At 37.1% G+C, this 26,483-nt stretch overlaps 1 protein-coding gene across 1 annotated transcript in view; it reads left to right on the top strand.

Moving 5' to 3' along the window:
* The first annotated feature begins 2,436 nt into the window (after positions 1-2,436).
* Positions 2,437-26,483, top strand: part of Tlk1 (tousled like kinase 1) — a 137,202-nt gene continuing 113,155 nt past the window's right edge. Inside the window, exon 1 of the mRNA XM_026389540.2 lies at positions 2,437-2,765. Within this exon, the coding sequence (XP_026245325.1) occupies positions 2,627-2,765 (139 nt within the window). The 5' untranslated portion in view covers positions 2,437-2,626. The remainder of the gene's footprint in view (positions 2,766-26,483) is intronic.

Here is a 26,483-nt window from a genome sequence, read left to right as displayed (position 1 = left end):
TAAATTGCAGCTCAGTTTGTATAAAAGTAACTGTAAGCTCTGGACACGTTGGGAGGATAACCTAGGGTCATCATATTCCTTATGCAGAATTGAGCTTTGTTTAAACTCATAGAACTCCTAGGAGCCACCCAGTATCTCTAACCTCTTTTTCATAGGTGAGGCAATTGAAACAAATATTGTTTTCTGCTGAGACTAATACCCATGTCTCTTCCTTCTTGTCCTATGCTCTTTTCACTCCAATCTGCAGACTAAGCTTATTCTTAAAAATACAGAAAGAAGATACATTTATCTACATGTTGTTATGGGAACCATTTCCCCTTATAGTACATGCATGCTGGCACAAAAATCTCATGGTAAGATCCTAGGTATGCATCCAAGAGAATGCAAGCATATGTCCAAAGACTTGTACATGAATGTTCATAGCAGTATTATTCAGAATAGGCAAATGGAAACAATGCAGAGTGTTGTATTTTCATACAATGGAGTAGTAGTCAGCAATAAAAAGTAATGAAGTAGTTATACATGCATGAATGTGGATGAATCTTGAAATAATTATATTGAATAAAGATACCAGACAGAAGAATGCAAATTGTATCCTTATATTTATCTAAATTAAAGAAAATGCAAAGTACTCAGTAGAGGCAGAAAGATCTTGGTTACCTGGGTATGGGACTGGAGTAAGGGGGAGTCACAAAGGGATAAAGGAAACTTTGGAGGGTAAGAGATTGTAGAAGTGGTTTTGGGGTTGTATACATGTAGCACTTGACAAATTGTACATTTTAATTATGTGCAACTTATTATATGTCAATTAACTCATGAAGTTTAATTTGTGAGATCTCCCTTTTAAATGAGAAGCAGTGACAAAAAAGTCACTGAAATATCTGAAGCACAAGAAAACTAAAATTACTTCTGCAGATAACTGACAACCAAGGTTCCATTCTAGCATGATAGTTTATCTGAAGAAAACATTACTATGAGAAATGCAAAGTCATAAAAATAAAAAATAGAAATGACATTTTTGTCCCTCTGGTGATCATGCTATTTCCTCATGTCTGCACAGTTCTCTATATCATAATCTTTTCAGTGTTCTATTCAATTTGGTTTTTTAAAGAGCAATAACCTTGTTGTATTTTTCCTGAACTATTAAGACTGTTGTTTTATGTACAAGATGGCCAGTCGCGGTGTGTGTACGTGGGTGGGTGTGCAGTAAAGCTACACTGTATCCATAAATTTTAGCAAATGCTGTAATTTGTTTTGGTATTTTGTAGTCAGGACTCAACAGCGGCACCAGAAACAAATTGGAAATTTCTAGAAACCATACCCTTTCTACAAGATGAATGCTGTATAGTTTTTCTAAATATAGGCAGTAATCAAATTTTTCTTAGATTATCTATGTACTGTTTTAAAACAAAGAACTGCTATCACACACATATAGTCCACAACACCGGTAGTATTTTTAAATCCCTTTATTAAAGATTGTTTCCTAAAACACAGAAAGTTTTATTTCCAACCCCCCCACCCCCGCCACCTCCTTATTTTCTTAGTTTTTTTTTTTTTTTCCAGTTATTACTCCCATTCTGCAGTCAGGGAGGCGCATACAGGTTTTGTTTTGGGTTTTTTTTTTTTTTTTTTCCACAGTGCAGAGGGGCAAAGAAAGAAGCAACTCTCAACTTTTCAGTTCCATTTTGAGAAACGATCACATCCAACTCCAGAGACGCGACAGCCCGGCGAGAGCAGAAGCAATTCTCCCCAGGCTGGGTGTGGGTCGGGAGCCAGGCGCGCTTCCGCGGGAGAGAGGGGGAGTCAGGTGGCAGCGGAGCGGGAGTCGGAGCCCGAGCAGCGCGGCGGGGGCGCGAGCCGGCGCGCGTCCCGCCGGCGGGCGCGGGGAGGCAGTCCCCGCGCACGCGAGTCCGCCAGCCCCAGGCTCCCGCGCCGCGCTGCGATCCGCGGGCGCGCCAGGGGCGCCCCGGCGCCCGCGCCTCCTCCCTAGCGCGCCCGCTCCCTCCCCGCCCCCCCGCCCCCAGCCCCTGGCAGGTCCCTCCCCCCATGCCTGCTCCTGCGGCCGCCGCTGCCGCCGCCGCTACCGGAGGCGCAGGAGCCTCGCGATAGTGTTTGCACAGGCGGCGCGTGACGCTGCCGCCGCCTGTAACTGATGCAGAGGTTACCCCGCTGCCTCAGCCGCCACCCACCGCCCGCCGCCGCCGCCGCCGCCGCCACCCGGGCGACGCCGGGGGCCGACGCACTGCAGAGGTGCCGGCAGGTTCCGCCCGCGGAAGTCTCCTCGGCCGGCGCAGCCCGCGCTCCGCCCGCGCTCAGACCCCGGCCCCGGCGGGCGCCCCCTCGACGCCTCTGCCGCCGCGCTCCCTCCCTCCGCCTCTTCGGCGCGCCCGCCCGCTCCCTCGCTTCTCCCCCCTTCCCTCCTCCCCGTCCCCTCTCCTTCCCTCACCTCTTCCCTCCCCACCTCCCCTCTTCTCGGTTTCCTCCCCCATCCCCTTGACTCTCCCCTCCCAGCCCTCGCTCTCTCGCTCGCCCTCAGCGCGGCCCCCGCCATGACGGAGGCGGGTGCCGGTGCCGTTGCCGCCGCTGCCGTCGCAGGGGGGGAGTCGGGTTCCCAGAAAGTAGCTTGATGAGTGTCCAAAGTAGCAGTGGAAGTTTGGAGGGGCCGCCATCTTGGTCCCAGCTCTCCACGTCTCCAACCCCGGGCTCGGCGGCGGCGGCCAGGTCCCTGCTGAATCACACGCCGCCATCCGGGAGGCCCAGGGAAGGTAAGCGCCGCCGCGCCCGTGCCCGCTCGAGGGCCTCCCTTCCGCGCCGCGGACCCGCGCCCCGCCGCTCCTCCGCCTGACCCCGGGGTTGGGGGTGGTGGCGAGGTGGACGCGAGGCCGCCCGGCCCCGGGGAGGTGGTGCGCTGGCTGTGGGTGGTGGTTCGCGGGTGGCGGAGGAGACGGACGAGGGGGTGCGTGCTGGTGGGGATCGGGTGAGGCGCACAGACTCGCTGGGGTTCCAAGGAGCCAGTACTGCGAGGGTGGGAATTCTCCCCCTGGACGCGAGCCTCTTTCTGCTCCATTTGCTAGTACACTCAGTACTCTTAACCTCCTGGCCTCCGGTCTCTGGTGGGCTTTCCCTCCCGTTGGAGCATTCATCTTCTAGCCCCCTCCCCTTCCCCCGCGCACTCCTCCCATAGAGGCGGTCCCCACTCTGCGAGGTTTGCTGCCCCGGACTTGGAGGATGCCCTTCGCTTTCAGGGTGCCTGCCCTTTGGGAGAGGCGCTGAAATTATTCGGGCAGACTTTGATCCCCGGCGTGGTCCCCTAGAGCAATTCAAACGACAGACTGACTCGTGGGCAGGCTGTTTAAACCACCCCTCCAGATGGTGGCAACTTTCTCTCCTTCGCCATCGCCTCCTGCGTGTTTGTGCGTTATCTTCTCGAGTGCAAGTAGGCTACTGTTCCTCTCTGACAGGGTTGTGGGTTTTGTGGGAAATGTCTGCGTAAAGGTTACTGCAAACACGCACCAGATCGGTTACAATTGTTTTCTAAGTTTTCTGGCTTCTTGCATGCAAGTGTGCTGCCACCAGATGTAGCAGTTACACAGCTAGTAAGGCAGAGGAGAGTGCTTTTGACTAAAATTTCAACTTGCTGTATTTAACTTTAAGTATACGACATAAAATGGAATTTGGGAGAGCACGCATTTATGGGGGAAGAACAAATGTGGATCGAATCTCTTTTAACGCTCTTTTGTCTGGAAAATGCGTAGCGGTATTCATCAGCAATTGGTAAATGGGTTGTTCACTCCCAGTTGTCTCACACAAGGAGATTATAGGCACATTTCAAAAAAAAAAAAAAAAAAACGTTTGGAAGTCCAATAGTCTAGTGAATCTTTTAAAGAAATCAAGAGCTTCCACTTAAATAGGAATCGGTGGGATTAATTGATTCTGAAAATATCTGTCGATATTTACTACTAAGAGCCATGACAATTGTTAATCAAGTGTTTTGTGCCCCGAATCCAGTGGTTCAGGCATAGCATTCTTTGTCATTTTGTTCCTGTGAGCATGTGTGAAAGTGACAATAGGCTCAAAGATTGGCATGAATATGCTCTAGAAAATTCATGGAAAGGTTTGATTTATGGCATCCATTAAACATGCCTACTACATTGACAGACATTTTTCCCTTTTATCCATCCCAACACTGATTTTTCATTATTAGAAGGTAAAAGCTTAATTTATTGAATGACTGAAATTTAATACATCTGATGATTTTCTTGAAAATTTGTATTTTTAAATGTGATTTCTGAATAGAGCAGTTGGTGCTTTTAGCATAATTTTACTTGTGTGTAGTTCATTAAGGTGCTTAATGATAGTAAAAGAAAGAACATTTTATTTTTTAAAACTCTTTTTATCATTCACTTATCGATTTCTCAGGTACTTACTGGGCCATTACTATGAACTAGAACCTGTACTAGATACTGAGGGCATAATGTTGAATTGTTCATTCTGTTGATATCTTTTATCAGTATTGGGAATTTGGGAGTCACAAAATCTAGATGGTGAGTTTCTGAGGTAACTTAAACTCTGGTTAAACTTCTCATTTGTATCTACTATTCTGCACTTTTCCTGATGTTTGAAAAACTTTGAGATTGTTGGAATAATGTAGCTTGAACTTCCAAATAACCAGAATTTTTTGTAGCAGTTTAGATTACAGTAGATTTTTTTTGTAACCTCTAGCAATGAGTTTATGTTAATTAATGAAATAATAGAGTGTACTTTTGTGAAAGTTATACTTCACATCAAATACTTATTTGGAGTGGGGGAGTATTGGAGATCAAACCTAGGGTATGAATTGTGCCAGGCAGTGCTCTACCAATGAGCTTTCTCCCCTAGCCCTCACATCAAGTACTTGTATGGCCACTGTGGGATATTTCTTTTTGAATAACCAGCATGTAAGGTAAAACTGTGTTAATCCTCTAGGGTTATTTATTCATTTTGAGATTTTTGTGGTGTACTCTCAGATTTCACTAATGCTAATAGGAATTGTATATATGAAGCACCAAATATCAAGATGAAGAAGTTTGCTGTTCAGTAGAGTCCCAGTTTTTATTTTAAAAACGGGTTTAGCTCCTTTTGTAGGAACATGTTAATATGTTTCATAAATAGAAGTTTTTTTGTGTGTGTGTTTTTGTTTGATTTTGGTACTGGAGATTGAACCCAGGGGCACTTTACCAAAGAGTTGCATTTCCACCCCTTTTTATTTTTCAGTTTTAGGCAGGGTTTCACTAAATTGCTGAGGGTTTTTCATAGTTGCTGTGCCTGGCTTCAAACTTGCAATCTTCCTGCCTCAGCCTGCCTAGTTGCTGGTGTGCAACACCTGCATAGCAATGAATTGAAGTTTGAGAGCGCTTTTAACTTCAGGATACTGCTTGTAAGAACTGTTACTATTAGTGGAATTTGAAAGAATTAAATGTAAATATCAAGACGAGAACAAACTTTGTTTCTTGAAAAATTGATCCAGTTTAACTTTACATATAGTAATAGAAAAAACTTCAAAGTATGTACACATACAAATATTTTATTTGTGATGAACTCCTTTTAAGAAAATTTAACTTTGAAAATGAGTTAAAGATATGGATGGCAATAAGTATCTGTGGAAGTTATTTGTTCTGAAATTTTGACATTTGAGACCCAAAAATCTAAGATGATAACCTGATTATTATTATTATTATTTTTTTTTGTGTCAGGGATTGAACTCAGGGGTGACTTACTGATACATCCCCAATTCTTTTTATTTATTTTTTTTTACTTTGAGACAGGGCCTCACAAAGTTGCTTTGAGTGTCTTTCTAAGTTTCTGAGGCTGGCAGAGAATTTGGCTATCCTCCTGCCTCAGCTTCCCAAGTAACTGGGATTACAATGTGTACCACTATACCTGATATAATCTTTTATTATTATTATTATTATTATTTTATTTTAGGGGCGCTCAACCATTGAGCTACATCCCTGGCCCTTTATTTTAAAAAAGTATTTTATTTAGAGACTGGGTCTTGCTAAGTTGCTTAGGGCTTTGCTAAATTGCTGAGGCTGGTTTTAAACTTCTGATCTTCCTGCCTTAGCCTCCTGAGCTGCTGATTATTTTTAATGCTCTATATTTTTACTTTCCTCTTCCCTTTCTTACCCTATTCCTATTATCATGGTCATATAATTTTATTTGATTTACAGGTAAAATACAGCTTTAAACATTAAGAGATTTAGGAATCTAGTTGAATTTAGGAATTTATCTGTCAAGTATAGTGTAGACTATTTTCTTTCCTTTGGGTTCTGAAGCTTTTTCTTTCTTTCTTTCTTCCTTTTTTTTTTTTTTTTTTTTTTTTTTTGTGGTTCTGGGATTGAACCCAGGGCCTCATGTATGCCCCAAAATGCCTGAAGCTTCTTCTTTATCAATCTTTAAGTTCTCTTAGAGGTACTCAGCAGTGTAGCTCTAGATTTTCTTATTTATTTTTGTGTCAGGGATTGAACCCAGAGGCCTTAACCACTGAGTCACATCCCCAGCTCTTTTTATTTTTTATTTTTTATTTTGAGACAGAGACTCACTAAGTTTGCTTTCTTGCTAAATTGCTGAGGTTGACTTGGAACTTGCAATCCTCCTGCCTCAGCCTCTCAGACTATAGGCATATGCCACCATGCCTGGACTAGATTTTCTGTTGAGCTATTGAACCTGTAATCTCCATCTCATTTTGTCTTCTATAATCCTGTAATTTAAAAGGTAGGGAGTTAAGAAATTAAGTAAGTTTTCAAATAATGGTAAGTTTTATTTTGTTGAAGTTCAGGAACCTAGTGTGATATTGACTAGATAAGTAGATGGGTTCGTTCCTTTTTTAAAAAAAACCAAAAAACAAAAAACAACACGTCAGCACAAGGTGGTTTTTTTTGGAACCGGAGATTGAACTCAACCAATGAGCCACATCCTCAGCTCTATTTTGTATTTTATTTAGAGACAGGGTCTCCCTGAGTGGCTTAGCACCTTACTATGGCTGAGGCTGGCTTTGAAGTCATGATCCACCTATCTCAGCTTCCTGAGCTGCTGGGATTACACATGTGGGCCATAAAGGTTGCTTTTGAATGAGTTAATTGCTGAGCATCAAATGATTGATTATACAAAATACTTGCAATTTTTTCCTTTACCATCTTGTCAGTTATAAATAATTTGTTTCACTTATTTGTTTTATGTATTTTTTATTTATAGATGACAGCGGAAGGCATTACAATTCATTACACATATAGAGCACAATTTTTCATAACTCTGATTAAATACAAAGTATATTCACACCAATTGGTATCTTTATACATGCACTTTAGATAATGATGTCCATCACATTCCACCATTATTTCTAACCCCATGCCCATTCCTTCCCCTCCCACCCCTCTGTCCTGTTTAGAGTTCATCTATTCCTCCCATGCTCGCCCTTCCTACCTCACTATGAACCAGTTCCTCCTTATATCAGAGAAAACATTCAGCATTTGTTTTTTTTGGATTGGCTAAATTCACTTAGCATTATCTTCTCCAACTCCATCCATTTACCTGCAAATGCCATGATTTTATTCTCTTTTATTGCTGACTAATATTCCATTGTGTATATATGCCATATTTTTTTAATCTTTTCATCTACTGAAGGAAATCTAGGTTGGTTCCATAATTTAGCTATTGTGAATTGTGCTGCTGTAAACATCCATGTGGCTGTGTCCCTGTAGTATGTTGTTTTTAAGTCCTTTGGGTATAGACCGAGGAGAGGGATAGCTGGGTCAAATGGTGGTTCCATTCCAAGTTTTCCAAGGAATCTTCCATACTACTTTCCATATTGGCTGCACCAATTTGCAGTCTCACCAGCAATGTATTTTACTTATTTGTAAATAGTAGAAGTAGTTTGGTCTAAAAGATGGTATCAAACAGTACAATTAAACTGTTGTTTCTCTGTTTTCATGTTTGAAGACTGCATTCCTTAGATAGAAGAATTAAAGTATTTGAACTGACATGGTGGGGCATGGTGGCACATACTTGTAATCCCAGCAACATGAGAGGCTGAGGCAGGAGGATTGCATGTTCAAGGCTAGCCTGAGCAATTTAGTGTGACCTTATCTCAAAATAAAAAAACAGGATTGAGGATGTGGTTCAGTGGTAAGACACCCCTTAATTTAATTTCCAGTACTATTAAGAAAGAAAGAAAATATGCTTTAACCTTTTTGGTCTCAGGACTCCTTTATTTTCTTAAAAAATATTAAAGATTCCATACAATGAATCCCATTATCAACAACAATTTAACAAAAAATTAAAGACCCTAAAGAGATTTTGTTTATGTGAGTTATATCTGTTAATATTTGCTATATTAGAAATTAAAAATTTTTGAAAATATTTATTAGTTTAAAAAGAGTGGTAAAACAACTACATACTAATAAGGTTTTTTTTGTGAAGAATAAAAATGTTCTAAAAATTAGTGCAGCTAGTGGCATTGTTTTATATTTTTGCAAATCACTTTGGTTTCTGGCTAACTAAGTTTATGCTTCTGTTCTCAGTCTATTGTGATATGTTTTTATTTAGGTATGTTAAAAAACTTCACCTTCACATAGATATGTAGTTGGAAAAGGAAAAAATATTTAATAGCCTTTTAGAGTGAATATTCTCTGATGTTACACCAAAATGACAAGTTGCAGTTTTTCTTTCAAAGGTTACTTGCAATGTGAAAGTCCAGAAATGTCTTTAGGACCCCTACAAAATCTTTGGACCATTCATTAGTCTAGAAAAGAGACTAAAGGGTGGGATACACATAACTGTTTTCAGATATATATTTCACAAGCATAAATAGAAGTGAGAATAGATTCATTCTCCTGTTTTTTTTTTTTTTTTTTTTTGGGGGGGGGGTTGTTTATTTATTTATTTATTTTTGGTACCAGGGATTGAACCCAGGGGCTCTTAACCATAAAACCACATCCCAGCCCTTTCTATTTTTATTTTGAGACAGGGTCTTTCAAAATTGCTGGGGCTGTGATCCTCCTGCCTCAGCCTCCTGAGCTACTGGGATTATGAATGTGCTCCATGGTGTTTTCCTATTTTGGAAAGCAGACCTGTAAGTGAATCAGGAAGACATAGATTAGTTAGACTTGTCCAACAACAGAAAGAAGTATTTAGCTGTAAGAATTTAGAGTACTAGAACATTTTTGGAGGAGAGTGGAGATAAATTACAGATTCTTATATTAGATATTGATGGATTTACAGTTTAAGGTCCTTGGAATTTAAAAATGTAAATATTTGTGATTCTTTAAAAATTCTTACAAATAGTTAAACTATGGTTAGATATCTGTTAACATTTTTGAATATTCTCTCAAATCAGTCAACTATTGTTCACTTCATGACTATTTTGTATTTTTTATTGTGACTTTCCTCTGAGGATTTTCCTGTATTTTCTGGAGTCAACAAGATCAGTCTTTCTGAAATGTTGCTAAATTTCTTGTGAAATATAATAGCTTTGAAGATATTTCAGGGAATCAAATGTTGTTTATCATATAGTTCAGTTGAATTGGAATATATTTGAGAACAGAGTTTTAGAGTACTATGGGGGCTGATTTTCAGTTTTGAAAGAGAAATGATAACATAGTTTACATAATGTTATATTTGTAATTGTTTATATGATTTCAAAAGTAATATGCTTAGGGGCTGGGGACGTGGCTCAAGCGGGAGCGCGCTCGCCTGGCATGCATGCGGCCCGGGTTCGATCCTCAGCACCACATACCAACAAAGATGTTGTGCCCGCCGAAAACTAACTAACTAACTAAATAAATATTTTTAAAAAAGTTCTCTCTCTCTTCCTCTCTCTGTCTCTCTCACACACTCTCTCTTTAAAAAAAAAAGTAATATGCTTAAACTGTTCTGATATTTTCAACACTAGAGTAGGAAAAGAGGAAACATAAGGAAAAGTGTTTAAATTGATCTCTCTTGAATCTAAAGATGCACATTAAATATAACCTAGACATAAAATAAAGTGAAGAATTTTAATTCTTTTTATTTTATTTTTTAAAGAGAGAGTGAGAGAGGGGAGAGAGAGAGAGAGAATTTTTAATATTTATTTTTTAGTTCTCGGCGGACACAACATCTTTGTTTGTATGTGGTGCTGAGGATCGAACCCAGGCCGCACACATGCCAGGCGAGCGCGCTACCGCTACCGCTTGAGCCACATCCCCAGCCCAAATTTTAATTCTTGTTCAGAGACTTATACTTGTAATATTTACCATTACTTGTAAAAATTCTTATTTTAATTATATGGGAGATAATCACTTCTGTGAGTTGGGTTTTTAGATGGCTAGAAGTTAGGCATGAACTCTCATATAACTTTTTTTAAAAAAAATATTTTTTAGTTGTAGTTGGACACATACCTTAATTTAATTTAATTAATTTATTTATTTTTAATTGTATGTGGACTCAATGCCTTTATTTTTATTTTTTAATGTGGTGCTAGGATCGAACCCAGTGCCTTACACTTTCGAGGCAAGTACTCTACCGTTGAAGTACAAACTCTGGCCCTTATTTATTTTTATGTGGTGCTGAGGATAAAACCCAGGGCCTTGCACCACTGAGCCACAACCCCAGCCCCCTCTCATAACTTTTTTGAGGCCAATTTAATGTGTAGTAAGTGATACACCAGCTTGAAACTTCATGTACTTGTTGCATTTGGGTTTCAAGCTCATTTTCTATTAAAAAAAAAAGTCATAGAAACAAGTTATTTAGTTTCATAACTCCTTCATGCATTTTCATAATTTTTAAGTGTCTTAGAATGATTTAGAGGAATAGTGTTAAAAATGGGCGAAGAAGTGTGGTTTAGGTGAGAAAGTGATTGCTTTCCAGTATAGTCCCTATTTTGCCATTAATTAGCTGTGTGATCTTGGGCAAGCTGCTTAGTTTCTTTGCTTTGATTTCATAAAATGAGAATTATGCACCTGAATGGTTCCCTGGAAGCAATCTAGTACAAACCTGTTATTTTACAGATGTGGAAACTTAGATAATTTGCCCAGACTTTCACTGTTTCGGATTGGGACTAAAATGCTGTTTATCAACTCTTAGGGTAGTGGTTTTCCCAATGATTTTAATTTACAAAATTGAGGGGGTAGGATTAAAGCCACTCAATGTCTCTTTTAGCTGGAAAACTCCCATGACAGTAGAATATAATACTGTAGTGGAAAGTTTGTAGCTTTTATTTATTGTCCAAGGAAATGTTTCTTGAAGAAACAATGTAACCTTTTCAAGTCCAGGTACCCAGAAGACTTGAACTGGAAGAATTGCTTGAGCCAAGTAGTTGAGCAAGATCCTATCTCAGAAGATAGGTTTGTTAAGTCTATTTAGGTTTATGAACATGCTAAGTTGTGTGCTAGGTAGTCTTGTTTTTTGAAAATAATCTATGCACAAAAATACTTATCTGTTAAAATTATGTAAATTACATAAATACCAATGTGATACCCTCAATTGAAATAATTAGATGTGATGCCCTGCAGTGAAATAACTAAATGATTTACTCCACAGAAAATACTTCTGGAGTATATTTCAGCCTGGACCCTGTGTTTGCCTTTAGTTAAGGGCCTGTGTTCTTCAGCATTCTATAGGATTTTCTTATTTCTGTGGCACCTCCATCATGCTACCATTTATTACACTTTTATTTATGTTACCCACCAGACAGACAAGTCTTAAATTCAGACTGGTTTTGCAATATGTAATAGGATGCCCTCTACAGAGCTGACATGTAACTAAAAGTTTTATTGAAGGAAAAAAGAAGTAGTCACACAAACACACACGCATAAAATTCACACACACATTTCAGACTCAGGAACATGCTTATTTTAGTAGTTCTTAAGGAAGTTGTATTTTAGAAGGTGATATGGATAATAGTAAAAACAATAACTCAACTTTATTGAATTTGCATTTAACTCCTTTAATGTCATAACCCTGCGAGGCATATTCAATTATTATTCTCATTTTACAGATAAGAAAACTGAGGCACAGAGAATTAAAGCAATTGGTCCAGTGTGACCCAGAGTAATAAATGTTAGTCCTGGGATTTGGAGCAAGTCTCTGTATTTTAATAATTAGGGCATATTGCCTAAGATCCTAAAGCTTGATTTTGAATAATTTCTTAGTTGTTTTTTCCTTAACATATTAATTTAGTAACCAGTCTTTTAGATTTCGTTCAATTTACCTCTAAATTTTTAAGTTTATTTTTCCTTAACATGAGTTTTATGTATGTGAAGATAAGATTGAAACAAATAAACAATAACAATAAAAGCCCCAAACCAAACATCCAGTTTAGAAAGCTATACCAACTGTGTGGATCTTACATTTCATTTTATTTTAAGATAAATTTAGTCCCTTCATGGAAAATGTTAGAAATTCATTAATGAAAAATCTTGTTTTCCTGTTTGGTAATCTAATTTGGAGCTCCATTTATCTTAATATTTTGGCCTCACAAGCCCACAGGTTCCATAGAAAATAAACATTAGGATTAGAACAAAGAATTTTCCATTGTTGATTCATCCTTCTCTTGTTGTGGTGGCTCTGAAAAAATTGTGATGCTTTGTGGTAGACCTTTGACTCTTATTAGTATTCAGTATGGGCAAGGAAAAGAAGCTTGATGTGCAATCTGCCTCATATGTAGAAAGTATTTTTTAAAACACTTTTTATAATATTTATATATATTTTTAGTTGTCAATGGACCTTATTTTTTATTTATATGTGGTGCTGAGAATTGAACCCAGTGCCTCACACATGCTAGGCAAGTGCTCTACCACTGAGCCACAACCCCAGCCCTAAAACACTTTTTTTTAAAAACCTTATTTAATTAATTTATTTATTTTTAGTGGTGCTGGGAATTGAACCCAGTGCCTCACGCATGCCAGACAAACGCTCTACCACTGAGCCACAACCCCAGCCCCAAACACTTGTTTTTAATTCCTCTATTGCTTACAGAAAAGAAAAAGTCCTTGGTAATATGTACCATATAGCAAATCTAACAACAGGCAGAGAAAAGGTGAATGTGCTGATAGGAATTCAAACCAAGGAGTTGAAAAATATGTAGTATGGATCCAGGTGGTAGATTGTGAGTGTTGAATTAAATTTTCTCATTGTGGCTTCCTTTGTGGGTCTGGAATTTTTCAAAAAGGCAAGTTATTCAGTAAAAGTGGTTGTATTTGCCAAAGATTCATTGGAAAGCTAGATTTATAAATATGAGTGGACTTTTTAGGATGATTTATGATGTGTTCTTCATCTTATGTGGATTATTAAAGAGTTGGTTATACTCATAAATATGTACTTTCTTTGGAAGCTAATCAACCAAGAAAATGTCAAGCTTCCTTTAGGTTTAGAATTCTTAATGCTATGTCAGTAAGAGCTGATATAGTTAAATGTGATATATCATGTAATTTCATGTTTCCTACTTGCTACTGTATTTGTGTTTCCCATTTTGATGATGAACAGTAGTGCTACTGGGGAGAGTTCAAGGGATTTGTGTGAAGCTAATCATATTCATCCCATCTGATGAGACCACAGGTATATTTTAGTTTTATGTTTTTTTTTTTTAATGAATTGTGTGTTTTCCTCTTAAAAATACAGTTTTTCCCTGTGTAGATTTTTAAATATCTATCTATCTATTTATTTATTTATTTATTTTGGTAAGCAACCATGCAATTATATGGCTTAGTTAACTTGCACACATTTTTACCAATTTATTTAAAAAATACTAACTCTAGGTATTGCTCTGGGTACTTCATAAAAACAAATTCATTTACTTCTCACTTCATATGAAATAAGTACATTTATTATTCCTGTTTTACAGATGAGAAAATTGAGGCACAGAGAAATTAAATAATGTACCCAGGAACACAGAATATGTATCAGAGCCAGGATTTAGACTGGACTTGCATGTTTTAAGGACTACACTAATCTGTCAGTGTTATTCCATTGGCTAGATATATGGTAATTAACCATTCCTCAGCTAGTGTGGTAGTCATGATTCTCTTGGTTGCAGGTGTTCAAAACTTAACAGCTTTGGTGAGTTAAAAAAATAAATTTGTTGGTTTATATAATAACTGGGAATTGTCTGTGGAAGAAGATGAATGGCTTTAGAAACAAATAGATCCAAGATCTCAGATAATGTCAGTGTCTCCATTACTAGGTTTTTCTAGCCTTTTGCTTCTGGAGACCCAGACATATACGTGTAGCTTAGCAACTGCACTTGAAAGACAACTACTCTTTCCCAGTGTCCCTGTATCATTTCTGGGTTGATGCAGATCTCTTTTAATTATCAACTTTTTAACTACTTACCAGGACCTAAGTGATGAGGTACAGCAATGATAGCCATTAAAGCTGTGGGTGGAGTAAGAAATTTGTGGTTGACTGTTTCCTTAAGACCACGTGGATTGAGTGAGGTGTAGTTTTCCTGCGGAGTGGATGACAGTGAACAAAACAACAACATAAGGAGTTGTTTAGATAATTTCTTTTCCTTTTTATTCTGCAGCTATGGTACAGTAAGTAAAAGTTTTTTTTTTCCATCAGTGCAGAGAATATTAAGATAATTTTAGGGAATTTGGTAAATGTTGCCAAATTATTTTTTGGAAAGATTATATGTAGCTCATGCACAAACAGTGCTTGAGATGGATATGTATTTATGTACCAATGAGTTCAATCCATCCTAAAAATCTTGGGCTCAAGTATTATTAACATATGTCTTGAACTTAACCAAGGGTTGCAAACCTGACACGAACAAATATCCAATCCAATTTATCAACTGTTTTATTATATTCTCTCTGGGTATTTCTTATTCTCATATACATACATACAAACATATATACATATACGTTTATATATAATGTTTATATGTGTATTTACACATATGTATAAATAAATTTTTGTGTTTATTTATTTATTAATTTTTTGGGTGGTATCAGGAGTTGAACCCATGGTATCACACATGCCAGGCAAGCATTCTACCACTGAGTCATATCTCCAGCTCTTCTCATTATATTTAAATTTTATTTTATATTTTTAAAAACAAAACCAAAAGGCTAATACATGACAACACCCAGTAAGCTCTCAGGTCTTCTTACTTTTTTTCATGTCTTCTTTGTCAGACCTAGTTGACAACATTCTATGGTCATTTGCCAGATCAGGACTTTCCACGTATAGATTATGTTACTGTAGCTCTCTTAGTTCTTTATATTTGCTCTGTGATGTTGGCACAAGACCTGTGGTTGCATTTTTTAGAAGATACCCTGCTTTAAATGGTATGTGACTGTACTTTCTCATGTGAAAAAGCATTATTACATAGAAAATTATTATAACAATTTTTCAAGCACACTGTTTGTGTTGGAATTAGGTTCCCATTTGGCTTTTGGTACTTGATGTACTTATTTAACCTATGATTGCCTAATCTATAGATTTTGTTTGTAAATTCTGGGATAACAATAGTAAGTACCTCAAAGGTTGTGAGAATTAAATGAGAAATATATGGCATATTAACGACTGGAATGTTTTTCGTCTATTACTGTTAGGTATGGATTTAATGATACCTTAAAATTTAAATGTTTGCTTCTCTTTTTTAATATGGTGAAGAATAGACAACAAATACTATCTAGTTAAATGGTCCTATGGCTAGAGCACACTTTGATTATATAGATTGTTTCTCTGGCTGCTTAAAGAATTCTGTCCAGAGAATTTTGTCTGACAGAGGCAGATTTCAAATGATGTTCTCAATTACTGCTTTCCATTTTAGTTCCTCTAATTTTGTATGGCTTGAGAACTGATCAAATGAAGAGACATGGTTATATCTTTTAAGGATCAAGCATTAGATTTGGATTTGCAGTATTTTGCTTTATCTTTGATATGCAGTACTGATCTTTTTTAAAAAAAATTTATTTTTTTCTAGTTGTGGGTGGACACAATACCTTTATGTTATTTTTACGTGGTGGTAAGGATCAAACCCATGCTAGGCAAGCACTCTACCTCTGAGCCACAACTCCAGCCCCTGCAGTAATAATCTTTAAAGTACTATTATAAATTTTAAAGGTGACCTGCATTGTGTTTTTTGTGTTCGTATTTGGACCAAGGAAAGTGCTTTATGTGCACTGAGTACTTAATTGTGTTTACTAGTGGATATGTAGGAGTGTGGCATGGGAATTAGAAGTATGGACCTGAGTTTATCTTTTCTCCATTGTTTATGATCTCTGTGGTCCTGGGCATATTATTTGTTGTTGTTATATATATTGGTGATTTTTTTTTTTTTTTTTTTGAGAAGAAGGGGACAAAAAACAAGCTAATAATAGGAAGTCACTGAAAAGTAACTTTTGGGATACAGCTGCTCATTTGTGGTTGTTTCCATATTGCAGTTTTCATAATTATCTTTGAATTGAATGTATGCTAGTTTATTTAGTTAATATACATATGCAAACTTACAGTTAATTGTCTCATTTTTTTCATTTTATGTTATTGTGGTATTTATTATATATATGATCACTTCCTTTCAATTACCTTAGTAAACATTTTTAAGGATTTGTTTTATTGGGTAAAGGAGGTGAATATTATTTATGTTATTTAATATATGTTGTCATTGTTGTTTTTCCAGAGGGGGAATTGGGATTTTAAGGTCTATTATTGTTTCTCAAGGATGAATCAAAGCTTTGGGGTTTTATAGAAACTGTATTGAAATACTTTGTTTATTTACTCAGCAACTGTTTTGGGGCCTGGAGTTAGCACTGGGAAAACAGATTCATAATAGTTCCTGCCTTCTAGGAGCTTGATTGTAGTCTAATGAGGAAGATTTATTTATAATATGTAATTCATACTATTAAAGAACACATTTTAAAGGTGGATTAGGTAAAATAATCTTTGAGTTGCCAATTTTCAACTTCTGAGATGAACAAATTTTATTAGTATTACTTTGTGTAGTTCTGGGTGCCGATGTCTTGGGGGGCACCAGAATCAGGAGGCACCACACAGCTTTGTAGGTTCAAACAGCAATTCTTTATTCCCGATGTCACACCAGCCTCCACACACGTTCAGGGGCAATTCCAAAAAATCCGATCCCAAATCCCACTCCACGAGGCTTTTTCCAAATCCCATTATAATCTCACGAAAACTCAACAAGCCGCAGGAACACCCTAATCCCAGCAGCAATAATCTTCAACCTCAACTTCCCTAAAACCCATATTCTTAAACCGGGAAACACCTTAAACCCAAGGACCGGGATACTTCCTCAAACCTGCAGGATACTTCCTCAAACCTGGATCCACCCTCGATCACCTTGAGCAGGGTCATCTTACTAAAGCACACAAGCAAGGTTGCAGCAAATTTCCAAGGCAAGTCCATTTAACATGGGGTACACTGGCAAGGATTACGATGCGTCATACCTACTTGGTAATGGCCCTCAGCATCTCCCCCCTTCTGATTAATTAAACAACAAGCAGTGTGGCTTAGGACCGTGCCTGGTAGGTTGTCCAATTCAACATGTGGTTCTTACCCGTCATGGGAGAGCTGACCTTTGGGCGTCAACTTCCTGTCTTAGGTTGAATCCACTGCAACCAGATCAACCCGTCACTGACTACCGGTCCAGCATTCAGCCATGCTTGTGGATAGGCCTAAGCACCAGTGGGGGGGTGAGGTTCTTGCCTCACCTCTGTTGGCCCCCAAATTTAACCTAGGTGCCAGTGGGGGGGTGAGGTTCTTGCCTCACCTCTGTTGGCCCCCAAATTTTAGACCATCACTAGTAGAAGGGAGGAAGACACAGAAATGCCACGACACCAAGCCAATTGACGGCTCCTTTGGAAAAATTGCATCACTGGTGACACCATCAGCACTGGGGATGCAACCAAGGGCCTCCCCCCATGCTAGTCAGGCACTCTACCACTGAGCCACATTCCCAGCCCTTTTTGTGAGTTTTATTTTCAGGCAGGGTCTTGCTGAGTTGTCCAGGCTGGCCTTGAACTTGTGAGTTCCGCCTGGTAGCTGGGATTATAGGTGTGTGCCCTGTGCTGTCAATTATTATAGTTGTTACGTATACTATAGGATGGTGTTATGTTCATTGATTGGTTATTAGAAATAAAACAGACTAGTAGGATATAGGACTAGTGTTTCTTAGAATATAGTTAGGCTTCAAGTGGACTGAATTATAAACTGGAGATTCAGGAATCACATTGGCATTTTCTCTTGTGGGTCATAGAACAACTCTTTTCCAGTGCTGTGAAGTTCTCTCAAAAGAAGAGAAAGGTAGTTGTATTTTCTGTCACAGAGGTATGAACAAAGTACTCTCCAGAGATCTGCAGTTTAACTGCTATTAAATGGTATTTCGTTGCAGTTGGTATGTCTTGATTGTTAGTAAGGTTGGATTTAATTGATATTTGTATCAGAATCCTATTAATTTTTTTTGAAGTCTGTATCTTAGCCATTGAATATATAGTAGTAAGGTCATGTTTTGTTATATTTGATAGAACCATTTCTTTTATTGTTATTTTCCTTTTATATATTTGAATATTTTCCATTGTATGATGCCTTATACTTTTGTTGAATTCAATACCAGTTTTTTTGTCAAATTTTGAATGTATGTATTTTAAAGTTATTACCCTCTACACTTGTACATTGCTGGTGGGACTGCAAATTGGTGCGGCCAATTTGGAAAGCAGTATGGAGATTTCTTGGAAAGTTGGGAATGGAACCACCATTTGACCCAGCTATTCCCCTTCTCCGTCTATTCCCTAAAGACCTAAAAAGAGCATACTGCAGGGACACTGCTACATCGATGTTCATAGCAGCACAATTCACAATAGCAAGACTGTGGAACCAACCTAGATGCCCTTCAATAGACGAATGGATAAAAAAAAAAATGTGGCATTTATACACAATGGAGTATTACTCTGCATTAAAAAATGACAAAATCATAGAATTTGCAGGTAAACGGATGGCATTAGAGCAGATTATGCTAAGTGAAGTTAGCCAATCCCTAAAAAACAAATGCCAAATGTCTTCTTTGATATAAGGAGAGTAACTAAGAACAGAGTAGGGAGGAAGAGCATGAGAAGAAGATTAACATTAATCAGGGATGAGAGGTGGGAGGGAAAGGGAGAAAGAAGGGAAATTGCATGGAAATGGAAGGAGGCCCTCAGGGTTATACAAAATTACATACAAGAGGAAGTGAGGGGAAAGGGAAAAAAAAACAAGGGGGAGAAATGAATTACAGTAGATGGGGCAGAGAGAGAAGAGGGGAGGGGAGGGGAGGAGAGGGAAGGGGGGATAGTAGAGGATAGGAAAGGCAGCAGAATACAACAGACACTAGTATGGCAACACGTAAATCAGTGGATGTGTAACCGATGTGATTCTGCAATCTGTATACGGGGTAAAAATGGGAGTTCATAACCCACTTGAATCAAAGTGTGAAATATGATATGTCAAGAACTATGTAATGTTTTGAACAACCAACAATAAAAATTAAAAAAATAAAGTTATTACCCTCCAAAGTTTAAATACTCTTAATTCTATTGTAATTCAGTTAATTTTATTTTTAAAGTTTGTATAGTTTTACCTTTCGTATTGAAGCATAACATACAGGATATACAAACAAATGAAGTAACTCAGGGAATTATTATAAATCCTGACCTGTGTAACTATCACTCAGACAAGAAATAATATTGCCAGCACTTCAGAAGCCCTCCTCCTTCCACCTGGTACAACCTTCTCCCTGCTTCCTAAAGTAACCATTATTCTGACATAGTTAAGCCTGGATTTTAACTCAATATGAATGGATTCACACTGTTTTGGGTCTAGTTGTTTTTGTTCCACATAATATAAGGTTTATCATATTCCTGAAACTATAATTCATTTTCATTGCTCTATAATATTACTTTGTAATATTACTTTGCATATGAATATATTTTGCATATACATATATATCTATAAAATTATATGTGTATATATTTGAAGGAATTCTTGTATTTTGGATAAGAACTCTGTTTTTTATTAAAGCATTTTCTCCATTTATTACATTTGGATATTTCTGCTTCTTGATCATTAATAATAGTATTTTGTGTGTGTGTGTGTGGGTGGGGGGGTGCATGTGTTGGGGATCAAACCCAGGGCCTTGTACATACTAGGCAAATGTTCTACTTTGCTACATCCCCAGCTCCAGTAATGTCTTACAAACATGTTTATACCTGTCTGTGTACTATAATAATATCTGTTGAATATATGTCTAACAGTAAGTTTACTGGGTTATAGGCTATATGTGCATTTGCCTTCAGTAGATATTGCCAGTTTTCCAAAGTGGTTGTACATTCCCATGCACAGTATAAAATTCAGCATTTCCACCATCAATTGGAATTGTCAGTATTACTGGTTTTCTCTGTTCTGATGAATGTGAGGTAGTATCTCTTTGTGGTTTTACTTTTAATTTGCCTGTTACTGAAGATGCATACAGCTTTTTTTTTTTTAACAAATTTTATTGGCCTTCTGGATATCTTGTGAGTTGCCTGTTCAAATATTTCGCTCAAAGTCCTGTGTGCTGTTTGTCTTTTGAAAATATACTTGAAGGAGGGCTGGGGTTGTAGCTCAGTGGCAGAGCACTTGCCTAGCATGTGTGAGGCACTGAGTTTGATTATCAGCACTGCATACAAATAAATAAAATAAAGGTCCATCAGCAATTAAAAAACTATTTAAAAAAATATACTTGAAGGAAACTCCAGGTTGTGGTAGTGCCTACCTGTAATCCCAGCATTTCAGGAGATTGAGGCAGGAGAATCACAAATTCAAAGTCAGCTGTGGCAACTTACTGAGGCCCTGAGCAACTTAGTGAAACCTTGTCTCAAAACTTTAAAAAAGTGTAGCTCAGTGGTAAAGCATCTCTTGATTCAATCCCTGCTACAAAAAAATTATGTATACATATATATCTGTAAAATTATGGTGTATATATTTGAAGGAATTCTTATATTTTGGATAAGAACTCTGTTTTTTATTAAAGCATTTCCTCCTATTCTTTGGCCTACTTTATGGTGTTTAAGAAGACATCTCAAATTCATAAAAAATGTATTCTTGTCTTTTTTATTTTTTAATATGGGCATTTACAGCTATAAATTTCCTTTTGGGCATTGATTTAATTCATTCCACAAGTTGTTGTATGTTTTTGTTGTTGTTTTTAATTCATCTCAAGTATTTTCTCATTTTCCTTTGAGTTTTTTGAACCCATTGGTTATTTAGGAATATATGAATTTTCACATTTTTGTGAATTTCCCAGATTTCTTCCTGTTGCTGATTTCTAATTTAATTTCATTATAGTTGGAGAATATCCTTTGTATGCTTTCAGTCTTTTTCAATTTCTTGATGTTTGTAGAATATGTATGGTCTATCCTGTACAATATTCCATGTGTGCTTTAGAAGAACGTGTATAGTGATGAGTGGAATATTCAGTTAGGTCTACTGTAGTTGATTTATGGTATTTAGAACTTATATTTCTTTGTTGATCTTCTACTAGTTCTATTCATTATTTAAAGCTGGGTATTGATAATAATAAATATAGCTCCAGCTTTTATTTATTTACTTGGAACCAAGGATTGAACCCAAGGATGCTTAACCACTGAGCCAAATCCTTTTATTATTTTTTTTTCTTTTTATTTTGAGACAGGGTGACTTTAAGTTATTTAGGACCTTACTGAGTTGCTGAGACTGGCTTTGAATTTGGAATCCTCCTGCCTCAGCCTCCCAAGCTGCTGGGATTTCAGGTGCCTGGCCCAAACTATTATTATTGAATTTTCTGTTTCCCCCTTTAATTCTGCCAGTTTTGCTTTATATTATTTTGGGGCTCTGTTATAAGGTGCATATATGTTTATAATTGTTACATTTTCTTGATAGGTTGACCCTTTGTTGTAAAATGTTCTTCTAAAAATGTTACAATTTTTGTTATAGTTTTTTTTTTATATTAGTATATGCACTCCAGCTCTTTATGGTGGCTGTTTGCATGGCTTATCTTTTGCCTTCATTTACTTTCTTCCTGTTTATATTTTTTGAGTCTAAAGTATGTTCTGTAGATAGAATTTAGGTCTTATTCTTTTAAAATCTAGTCTGTTAATCCATTCACATTTAGTGTTATGCTATGGTTGGATTTATGTTGCCCATTTTGCTTTTTGTTTTCTGTATGTCTCATTTTTTTTTGTCCTTTTCCTCATTTACAAGTTTCTTTCACATTAAGTGCAGCTTCCTACTGTAAGATTTAAATTCTTCCACTGATTTGTACATTATTTTATCAATTATTTGCTTAGTGTATTGCATTAGTGTTTAATATACATTATAGTTTATCAGGATTAAGTCAGCTATGCTAACTTAGTCCAGTTATATATAAGAACTTTAATCCTATAGCTCTTGTCAATCCCGCTCTTTTTTGTTACACATATTGCTGTGTGCTACAAACCCCAAAATACATGGTTAGAATTATTTATATAATTATGTCTTTTAAAGAAACTGAGATAAGCTGGGTGTGGTGGCATACACCTGTAATCCCAGCAGCTCAAGAGGCTGAGGCAGGAGGATTTTGAGTTCAGAGCCAGCCTCAACAATTTAGTGAGGCCCTAAGCAAATCAGTGAGACCCTGTGTCTAAATAAAATACAAAAAAGGGCTAGGGATGTGACTCAGTGGTTGAGTTCCCCTGAGTTCAATCCTCAGTATGCCAAAAAAAAAAAAAAAAAAGAAAAAAGAAACTGAAATAAAGAAGGAAAGCACATATTTATAGTTAGTTTCCTTTTTATTTAACATTTTTGTTTCTCTTTATTTCTTCTTATAGATTCAGTTTGCCATTTGGTGTCTTTTCATTACTTCAATGAAGTTTTTCTTTACCTGCCTCCTTTATGCTATTATTGTCAAATATATAGCAAAAATATGTCAAATATATACATTATGGACTTAACATTTATAATCATGTAATGCAATATATACATTTGTTATTTAAATCAATTAAGAAAGGAGAATATGCAATTGCACTTATGTGATTATTTTTACCTGCACTCATGTTTTTTTCATGTAGATTGAATTACTCTCTGGGGTAGCCAGACTGATTCTGAGTCTTTGCCTGCTTTAGTCTGCAATTCAGCCTTTTTAGAGAATTTTAAATTTCATTTATTGTTTGTTTCATCTCCAAAATTTTCATTTTGAAAATAATTTTTATCTTTTCATTAATATTCTTTATTTGATGAGACATTGTCTTCATACTTTAATTTTTAAACATGTTTTCTTTTTTAGTTCTTTGAATACATTTATTATAACTGCTTTGTACTCTGCTGAATTCAGCATCTGGGGCCCTCTCAGAAACAGATTCTTTTGCCTGCATTCCCTCTCTCCCCCCATGTTTAGCTGAACACTTTTCTGTTTTTTCCAGTGTTTCACAATATTTTGTTGAAAACCGAACACTGTAGATGATAAGATTATAGTAACTGCATGTGGATTCCTCTCCCCCAGGAATTGTTGCTGTTTACTTACTTATTTGTTTAGTGACTTACATGGAGTAGTTCAGTGAAGTCTATCTTCCCCACAGTGTGCAGCTTATGATGTTGCCTCTTAGAGGATACTATTTTGGACATGTGCATGATCTTGACCATAAGGATTGTTGTTTTGGTCCTGCTTTCTTTATCATTTCTTTCCTTGATGTCTCCACTAAGTTTTTGACTGGTTTACTGTTGTCATCTTCCACTAATTGCTCTGTTATTATCAAAATCCTGGAGCTTAAATTGCTCCACAGTCTGATCACATTAAAATCAGGCCTCTTGGCAGAAGCTAATTGTTGTCAAGCTTTCAACTTGTGCTTACCCCAGGGAGGGTTCTTATTACCTTTCTCTTTTGTGCATTCTCTCTGTTAAACTTGAGCTGTTCTGCACCTTTGCTTTTTGCCACACTATCATTGGAACTGTTAGCTTCCTTTTAGTTGTTTACTGTTTAAGATCTTCATAGTTTTTGACAGTGCTCTTAGGAATGAACTTTCCTAGTCTGTTTCAAACAAAGGGTTCCTATAGATGGTATTGCAAAACTTTGTATGCATTACCACTCAATCTGTAAGCTGGACATCCCTTCTGAAGTGCTACCATTGCTTTAGGAATGGGGCACCTAGATGAGAGTGGTAGCCTCTGTTCTTCTCAGCTTCCTTCTTCACATGAAGAGCCAGTGACTTCCCAGTGAGTGATTGGCATAAAGTGTTTTTGTCCTACTCTACCTAGGGTAGAGCTTCTGTCTTACAAGTGAGAATTGGATTGGGAGAAGGGAGCTCTTCTCATCCTTGCTTGCTTGGAACACAATTTGCAACATGAGGCTAGGGTTTCAGGGCAGGGTTGTGAGAGATGCCAGCAGCCTTCTCTGCCTAGTAGTAGTCCTAGACTGAGAGCTGAGGAGCTGGCATGCACCTGCCTGGTATGATAGTTCCACCACATTGAGTTGAGAGGGTAGGAATGGAAGTTGGTTGTGGTTCATGTGTCACAGATGCTTGCTCTTTTTACCACATTAAGTAGATGATTTAAATAAAATAATAATTTTCGCTAGTTACATGATTATCTCAGTGGAGAGATTGATTTATAGAGCTCCTCATATTACTACTTCTGAAGTCCCATTCTTATATATATAATATCTTCAGAAATGTTGTCATTATGTTATGTTTTTCCATGTTCTTCCTGAAACTGTTTTCTTCTCTATGGTGTGAAGTAGGAGTAGGTTTTATTTCTGCACATGATTATCCTGTTGGACAGCACCATTTACTGAAAAGCTTTGTCCCCCTACTGTTAGTGCTGCCTGTTTTATAGATCAAGTGTCTGTACACTGTTCTGTTTCTGTGCTCTTAAGTCTGTATCATTTATCTGTTCTGCTAGTACCATTTGTCTTAATTATTATATCTTCTTAATAAACTTGATAGGCAGTAACCTTATGGGCAGTAAAAGAATTCTTCCTCCTTCTAGGGAGGCAGAATTCTAAAGATGTTCCCCCAAAGTTTCTGTCCCTTGTTTATTCAATTGAGTATTAATCTAGATATTGCTGTGTAGGGATTTGCAGATGTAATTAAGGTTACTGATTAACAGAACTTGAAATCGTGAGATTATCTTTATTGAAGCTGAAGAGGGAAGCAGAAGAGAGATGCAACAGAAGGAAAGGTCAGAGAGAAATTGCTTCAAGATTTTGAACTACCATTGCTAGCTTTGAACTGAGGCCATGAGCCAGGGAATGGAGGTAGCTTCTAGAAGTTGAGACCAACCACCTCTGAGAGAAAGGAAATGGGGATTTCAGTCCTGTAGCTGCTTGGAATTTAATTTTGCCAACCTCCTGAATGAACCTGGAAAACATACTCTTCCCTGTGGCATTTTTATAGGAACAGTCTGACAGACATCTTGATTTTATCCTTTTGAAATTCTGAGAAGGGAATTAGTTGAGAGCCATACTTTTCTGAGATTTCTGACTCACAGAAACTAGAGATAATAAATGGGTATTTTTTTAATCTGCTAAGTTTGTAGTAATTTGTTAAGATAGCAATAAAAAATCAATACTTTATTGATTTTCTTCAGGATTGCCTTGGTTAATTTTGACTCTTGAAAGTTCTCTAAAAAGCAACCTATTAGTGGTTTGATTGAGATTATATTGAATCTATAGATCATTTCTGTATAATAAAGTTTCATGCCATATAGATAATATATTCCACTCATCATTTCAGTAATTTATAGGTCCTTTGTATTGATCTTATATAATTATTGTTATACTTGTCGGTGGTTAATGTTTTTTAATGTGGTTATAAACTCTCTTAACTTTTAGCTTTTGATTTGTTGCTGATATGTAGAAACAGATGATTTTAATATATTGACTTGGTAACAAGCAATCTTGCTTATAATTTTGTTAATTTATCTCAGATTCTTTTGTATTTTCTCTGAATATATTACCTATGGATAGTAATGGTTTCATCTTTCAATCCTACTATTATTTATTTATTTTTCTAGCCTTATTATAACAACTCTGACTTGGTACAGTGGTGATAAGAGTGGTTAGAGTGGAAATCTTATTTGGTTTTTAATTTTAGACATGAGGGAAAATCTTGAAATATTTTACAATCTAATATATAGGCATTTGGGTCTATGCCTTCTCAGATAAAGGGAATTCTTTGCTATTTCTAGTTACTGGGTTTTCTTTTTTGTTTGTTTATTTAAATTATGTGTGGATGTTGAATTGTTAAATGCTTGTTCTGTATCTATTTCAGGGAATTATATAACTTTTATCCAGATTTTTAAAAATATAGTGGATTATATTATTGCTCTGTAAGTTTTTAAACCAACCTTGCATTCCTAGACTAATCCAAACCTCGTGTGAGCTGTACAAATTTGTTATACAAATTGTTGATTTTCTTTGCTTTTCTTTTTTGTTTTGGAGGGGAGGTTTACCAGGGAATGAACTCAGGTTCACTTGACCACTGCTT

The sequence above is a fragment of the Urocitellus parryii genome, chromosome 1 (genome assembly GCF_045843805.1).
Source record: "Urocitellus parryii isolate mUroPar1 chromosome 1, mUroPar1.hap1, whole genome shotgun sequence".
NCBI lineage: Eukaryota > Metazoa > Chordata > Mammalia > Rodentia > Sciuridae > Urocitellus > Urocitellus parryii.
This window is presented reverse-complemented; position numbering and strand designations above follow the sequence as displayed.